The following is a 7,326-nucleotide window of genomic DNA, read 5'->3' on the forward strand; positions in this document are numbered from 1 at the left end:
TTTTGGTTGGTAGCATTGGGTTTGAGCTGCGTTCAAATTAAAATTCGGATTCAAACGAGAAATTGGCCTCCTTATGCTATACTTTTATAACGGTGATCGGACTGTGATTATTGGGATAAAATTGCAGTACGCTAGCTATTCCGCGCAATAACAAGCGATTTCCTCCTTATTATTTCTCGGTATGGATACGGCCCGCCAGTGCGTTCAGCTTGCCGTTGCTATATGTGAAGCCAGTTGCCCTAAAGCTAATAATTAGTTAAAGTTATTAGTCAGGCAGGGCATACATAATTCAAATAATAAGCTCAACAAGTATTTCGTTCTCATAACCAATAGAGCCCATCAAAGTGATTGTTATTAGGTTAAACTTGGATCTCGATCTCGATCATTAGCTACATCTTAATTTTGCCATAGAAAAGTAATTAAAACGATACGAAAAAGTTCTATAAATTGTTTATTATTATAATTAAGGAGGCACATGCAGGGCAGTTCATCATCTAGTACTAAAGTTATTCTAATACTACATAACTTACGAATAGTTTCCATTAATAAACTAATCTTCAGTTTGTTCTAACATCTGAGGTACCTACTACAACATAATTTTACACATGCTAATAATTGATCAGTTTAATTCCCTAACTAGATTGAGCAAGTAACGATACTCTTCAGTCGACAAGTTGTTTGTGTTCTAAAAGTTATAAAAATAACAAGTGTGTAAGTATTCTGTTCTCAAAGAAAATTATTTTGTGGTATTAAAATAAATGTAAAATATCTATTTGACTACCTAACCATAGGCAATTTGACTACAGGTGAATATTTTTGTTTTAATTTGAGGCTGCATGACTGTGATGTAATTTAGATTAGCTACTATCCTAGTTATTTGGCGGCGCAACATTTGACACTAATTCTAGTCTAAATAAAACTATTTTAACTCCTAGTTCACATCGAGTCCATCAGCATTTTCATTTGTTCCTTGACGTGTGTATCCATGTCAGCAAAGTCCCTCAGTATGTCTTCAATCATTTCGACTAATATTGTCGGCCATTGCATTTCAAGAGCTCTTAACCTTTGGGCGGCTCCACACGCTAAATCAATTGCGTGAGATAGTTGACCACGACCACGAACACGCCAGCTCATGTCCTCCTGAAATATTTTAGTTTGTCAATTTACTAAGTTAGTACATGACAGCATAATCACTTTTAGGAAAGGAGAGTTATATTCGTCCTATATAGCAGATAATATATAATGTATAAACAATGATTTAGTTTACACAAAATATTTGCGTAATTGACTAAATTGTCTCACCTGCGATACATTTCCTTTTTATACTGCAATGCCTCTTTTGCTATGACATCCCTCAGTGCTGGGTCGGCAGCTCTCAACCAGGCTTTAGCACTAGATGCACTGTTACCACTTCTACCCAGTCTAGATAAGAGAGGTTGCAATGGTGCGTCTGGGATAGCTCGCAGTACTATATCACTTAGCCCGTTGTAAGTTCTATTTGCCAACTTTATTTCTTCATCCGTGACCTGTGGAATACTCCATTATTTATTTATCCTGTGATAAATTATAACCTACCTTTAGAGAAGCCCTTACCGGTTCATCATTAATCTCCTTTAACCCCCAATGAGCAAGCCTGTAGACAGCATATTCCCTCCAGATTTTCCCATTTATAGGGTTACCTTCCGGCAACACTGTTAGACCGGTAACTCCTCGCAGTTCAGCCAAGGCATGCAATTGTCCAAGCCATTGTAGCCCCGTCGCACGGAATGATATATGGCTGACGTTAGGGAACCTAATGAAATTAATGTGTGTTAGAAATGGAATTAATTAAAAACAAATATCTATATAAATAAAAATGAATTGTTGTTCGTTAGTCTGATTAAAACTCGAGAACGGCTGGGCAGATTGAGCTAATTTTGGTTTTAAAATGTTTGTAGAGGTCCAGGGAAGGTTTGAACGATACAAAGTTCTCGGGATCAGCTAGTTGCTAATAAATACTGACTTAGCCTTAAGCTCAGGTAGCGATTGTGCGACGGCATTGTAATGAACGTAGTGGTACGCAGCTCGAGTGACGGTGCGCGCTCGTTCCCAGTCCCAATCACGAGAGAGACGCCGCACGGCGCCAGCTCCCCATGCGCTCACCACTCCATCACACACTTCCACTAGATAATCAACTCCTGTAAAAGGAGATAGCAATGTACATTGGTATTCTACATAAGTAATAACATTAGTTATCATAGCTAATATTTCATCAACTACCTTGTTCCCTATCTTTAGACGCTGGCAATGACTTCGGCACTGGTTCTGATGATTTAAAGTTAGCTAAATTCAAGTTCTTAACAGATTTTGCTCTAGCAGTTGAAGCTCGATTAGCTGAAGATGCTCTTTCATTCCTCCTCGATATTGTTGCACTTCGTATGTTTCTACTCGTTTTACTATTGAGGGAACCTTCTCGCCTCAAAACTTTGCTGTTATGATCGCTTCCAGAAGTGGAAGAATTTGCAACAGAGCCTACATTTGTACTGCTGGATATATTGCTAGCATTTTCGCTTACGTCTGAATTCTTGGACTTAGATCGACGACTTTCAGGGTCACAGACAGACTTTGACCTCATTGTGCTAAAGTTTTCTCGTCGCCGCAAAGCTGTCGGCATACGTCGGATAGGTCTTTTCTTTGTATCTTCTTCAGTGTCACTACTTGACGAAGGCAGTGAACTGAACGAAGAGTCAACAACTGGTTCAACACTTGAAATACTTTCCCAACGTTTTAATATAGGTTCGGAGCTATCCGACAGCTTAACGTTTTCCAACGAAGATATTATGGGGAGTAATATAGGTGGTAGTCTCAGATCACTGCTCGTGGATGTAGAATGGGAAGCATCCGTGTCTTGGGATGCACTTCTGTCCGAAAAATTAACTCTTCTCTCAGACGGTTTTCTAGCAGTCGAACTTCTTTGTAACTTTTTCATAGGAGCTTTAGGAACATTTTCGACATTCGTTTTGACGTTCACATCACTGTTGTTCTTACAATCCGAGTCTTCGGCCTCAGCTTGCTGCATAGACACGACGACATCGGGTAAAGCAGATGCTTCAGGTTGTGCCATCGTTGTTGTTGCATCGATAGAAAATTCTTTGTCAATACTGTCAGCATTTTTGACCGGACTGGTCACAGGAACGAAGCATTTATTCTCTGACCTAGAAGCATAATTTGAATTTAGGTATAGGACTTTATGTACTTAGTACATAAAAGATCGCATAGGATAAAATCTGTCAAACCTGAGCAGTTCCCAATTGGTTCGAGCATTGTTAATTATCTGATCTCTTCTGGCTTCTTGTTGGGCGGCGCCGCCGAGTGCACAGTAGGCTGCGTGCGCTGCTTCTTTGTTAGACCGCCAAGCCATGGCAGCCCTCCGTACCTGTGAGCAAGTTACTTAGATTTATACAGAAGTTAAAAGATCTTTGATGCACTTGATCAAGCCGGCAGGAATTGTTTTCTTACCTGCTCAGTAACGTGCATATTACTCAAAGTGAGTAAATTAGGTAAATAGGAGACTAGAAACGGGACGCAATCTCCGCCTAAAGCAACAGGGTTTGAATCTAAAGAGACGTCCACCAAGGATACCGCTTCAGCTAGAGACGACATGTCCTCGACACTGAAAGAAATATAATGATTTATTGGAATAACATTCATGTTAATAAACAGAATATCAATGATTCAAGCGATATTTTTAAATATGCAATATCATACCTTTGTAAATCATTGTTTCCAAGGTACAGTTTTTGCAATTTCGGTGTATGTTGAAATCCCAGCAGCTTTCTCAATCGATTTCGTTTTAAATTCAATTCTCTTAAAGACACAAGACCCTGAAGATCTGTTTGTCCAACTCCCTTTATCTGATTACCAGCTAAGTTGAGCACTTTCAGTTCACTTAAATTAGACAATCCGCAAACCTTTCCTATCCTGTTCCCATGTAAATCTAGAACTTCTAACTTTATCAGATTATTTAAGCCTTCGATCCTTTTAATCCTATAAAAGAAAATGAAAATGTAATTATGGAATTATTTGCTTTAAAAACCTAAGAAGGTGGCTACTTGTTAATGCTTACCTGTTTTTGCCCATCAAAAGTACACGCAAACCAAACAGTCTTTCCAAAGAAGTAATCTTATCAATTTGATTGTCGTACACGTCGAGAAATACCAGTTTCCCCAAATCCAAAGGAGACAAGCCTGTCAAACTATTAATCAGATTGTGTTGTAAAGACAGCAGTCGTAAACCGGGCTCTCCGACTATATGTGGTATGGAGGAAAGTCCTCTCCTGGAAAAAAGAATTAAACGAAAAAAGAGAAGAAGAGAAAAAGAGTTAAGAGAAAAGTTTGCTTCGAGACGGTAAATAATTTTATTTAAAACTCAGTGTACCTATCCAGACTAATCCTATCAGGCAGTCGATCTTTTTCTTGTGGTGTTCTAGAAAGCTGAACTTTTCCTTCACCCACAGCTTGTAAATTGATTGTTTCATCCTTGCTATCTTCTTTGTGCACGTAATCATTGCTGAAAATATTAATTTTCATTAATTAATGATCCTGATATGTATACCTATTTAAAGTAGGTACCTATTAATACGGATGGGACAGGGACACGATGTTCATCGCGCCTTTGGTCGTCACGTGCATTTTTTGATATATGAAAAGATGTCTAATAAATAAGCGACACCCATAGTTGGTAAGAATATTTAAAAACGAATAGATTATGAAAGTATTAAAATCGTTTATAACTTGTATAAAGAGGTTTTCATAAACCTCTTCCTGGCGTATATATGTTAAGTTAGAGGCAGCTTTATTAGGTCCTATTCGTACTACTTACTCATAAATACTCGTAGATTACTATATCTGATAACACTGCTCTCAGATTAAGTACCTTCTTCAAAACGTGTCTTCTTTTGATTCGCTTATATGAAGTTGTATGCCTAGGTATATTTAGGTAAGTGTGTGATGATATTCCATCAAGATACCTACCCTGACAACGTTGTGTTAGATCGCTGAGCCAGTGCCGCTCTTGGATCTGGTAGCGCGGGTCTGATTTGCAGAAATAAACGGCCGTCACCTCCAGCACCGGGGTCAACACGAGGCCCACCAGCGTCAAGAGACTGTGCAGATCTTCCTCTAGTGCGAAAAGCAATCTTCCGGACCTAAACATATAAATATTAATACGTAACGATCAATAGACATAGGCATAGCAAATCAATTTACATATTTATGTAGGGCATTTAAATTCATTGCCTTAGTTACTTACATTTCCTCGGTTATACGAAATAGGCATTATTCTATAATATTATTTATAACAATAACTTTAGAAAAAGATTAAGAAACAGTTGGCCCCATTCGATACAATTTTATTTTTATGAAAATAAATTCGTACAAAAGGCAGTTTTGGTCCATTTTATCACTTACTCAATCAGGTTGCTTGGTAACGCTTTTAACAGATTTCAACGACCTTGGTCCAATTTTGCTTTTATCTATAGAAACATACAGATTATTTTTTTCTTCAAATAATAAATTCAAATGCAAACAAATACCTTATTTACTGTCCTTTGTTAGTTTCGAAAACCAGAAAATCACGCAAGTACGGGACAATTAAAATTGCATGAACGCATCTGTTTCTTTGATGCGGTTGGTAACATTGAAGATGGAGCGCAAGTGTCAAAAATAGGTATACAAAAACAAAACAATATCGCATCAATATTCATAGCAAAAGAAAGGTTTGCTGAAAGATTACATATTTCTGATATATTTACTTTATTTTGAAGAATTTGCATTGAAAGTTGCATTGATGCGTAAAAGTTTCGAAAAGGTTTCTTCTACTATACTCCGTACCTTTAAGAATATATTGACAGTAGATTTGCTGTCCACAGTAAATACAACTTTTGACGAAAGGAGAATGGTACGGTTCTTTCCAAACCCTTACGACGACCACAAGCCGGGTAACTCTATCACGATTAACAAAGAAGAGTTCATTAATCAGATCGGCGAATATACGAATAATATTTCTAAACGCTTACATCCTTCTCGCAAGAATGTCGATGGAGGTTTGTATGTGGGCATCACCGGCGTGTCTTACATGTTTTATTATCTTTCTAAAAACACAGTGCTGTCGGAGAATAAATCCATATATGTGCAAAAGAGCCTGGAATACTTAAAACCTGCCTTAGAAGTGTCGGCTGGCGATAAGACTTCATTTCTGTTGGGCGATGCCGGCACGTACGCGTTAGCCACTGTATTGTACAAAGAGCTAGGCGACGAACACTCCGCCGATATGCTGAAGGCTTACAAATCTCTTTACACTCAGTATATGAACCCCAAGTTCTTGAAATGTGGTGGAGATGAGTTCTTTGTCGGACGCGCTGGCTATCTCGCGGGCTGCTTGTGGATGAGCAGAGAACTTCAGACACCGGTTTTGACGAATGAAGAGCTATACAAGCTCTGTGACGTAATTGTCGCCTCAGGAAGGGATTACTCAATGAGACACCAGAGCCCTTGTCCCTTGATGTACCACTATTACAATACAGAGTACCTTGGTGCAGCACATGGCATTAGCTTCATCCTGCAGATGCTCCTGACTGTTCCTGGATATTTGAGATACAACAAATCCGCTGCTCATGACATTAAATCATCAGTAGAGTATCTGGCTTCGTTGCAAACTGATGAGGGAACTGGCCCTGTTGCATGGAGGAGATTGGGCTGAGTGACCACAAGCTGGTGCATTGGTGTCATGGTGCCCCAGGAACCATCTACCTAATGGCTAAAGCTTACTTAGTTTACAAAGATCAAAGATTTTATGATGCTTGTGTGAAGGCTGGTGAAGTGGTGTGGTCAAAGGGATTGTTACGCAAGGGCCCTGGGATTTGTCATGGAGTAGGTGGCAATGGTTATGTATTCCTTCTGCTTCATAGATTAACTGGCGACAAGAAATACCTGCACAGGGCCAAAATGTTTGCTGATTTCATGGTGACCGATGAGTTTATTAGAGATGCAAGGCTACCAGACAATCCAGAGAGTTTGTATGAAGGTTCTGCCGGTACTGTATGCTTCCTGGCAGACCTCCTAGTCCCTGATAAGGCAGAATTTCCTTTCCAAGATGTATTCTCTACTTACAATTTCTGAACCTGTTGATTTTCAACGTGCTTGTTCCCTATAGTCTAGTTATTTATTAAATGTTTTCTGGCAAAAAGTCTTTCTTTTTTAGAAAGTTTAACACAATACAGTGCCCAATGGAAACTGATGCAAAATAACTTTAGACTGCGAATCAATATTGGAAAAAAAGAAACTTGCA

The 7,326-nt window shown here is 38.8% G+C and overlaps 2 protein-coding genes across 3 annotated transcripts; one reads left to right on the forward strand and one right to left on the reverse strand.

The window, feature by feature from the left end:
* Positions 1-443: 443 nt before the first annotated feature.
* Positions 444-5,469, reverse strand: LOC110371220 (leucine-rich repeat-containing protein 49). 2 transcript variants are annotated; one of them, XM_064038162.1, is made up of 12 exons: positions 5,290-5,469; positions 5,013-5,185; positions 4,417-4,548; positions 4,106-4,315; positions 3,748-4,026; positions 3,499-3,652; positions 3,276-3,415; positions 2,260-3,194; positions 2,003-2,177; positions 1,594-1,792; positions 1,316-1,526; positions 444-1,154 (listed from the first exon to the last, which is right to left on the reverse strand). In XM_064038162.1, the coding sequence occupies exons 1-12, from the start codon at positions 5,314-5,316 to the stop codon at positions 937-939; spliced, it is 2,853 nt and encodes a 950-aa protein (XP_063894232.1). In that variant the 5' UTR covers positions 5,317-5,469; the 3' UTR covers positions 444-936. The 2 variants fall into 2 exon arrangements, with proteins under 2 accessions (XP_063894232.1, XP_021183041.3); XM_021327366.3 differs by having other exon boundaries at positions 998-1,140; positions 1,303-1,526; positions 5,290-5,468.
* A 187-nt stretch (positions 5,470-5,656) lies between these two features.
* LOC110371213 (lanC-like protein 3 homolog) lies at positions 5,657-7,224 on the forward strand. Its single transcript, XM_021327352.3, is given in 2 exon segments — positions 5,657-6,697; positions 6,700-7,224. Coding segments are annotated over 2 exon segments (1,329 nt in total). The 5' UTR covers positions 5,657-5,826; the 3' UTR covers positions 7,158-7,224.
* Positions 7,225-7,326: the final 102 nt, after the last annotated feature.

Source organism: Helicoverpa armigera, chromosome 15 (genome assembly GCF_030705265.1).
Source record: "Helicoverpa armigera isolate CAAS_96S chromosome 15, ASM3070526v1, whole genome shotgun sequence".
Lineage (NCBI taxonomy): Eukaryota > Metazoa > Arthropoda > Insecta > Lepidoptera > Noctuidae > Helicoverpa > Helicoverpa armigera.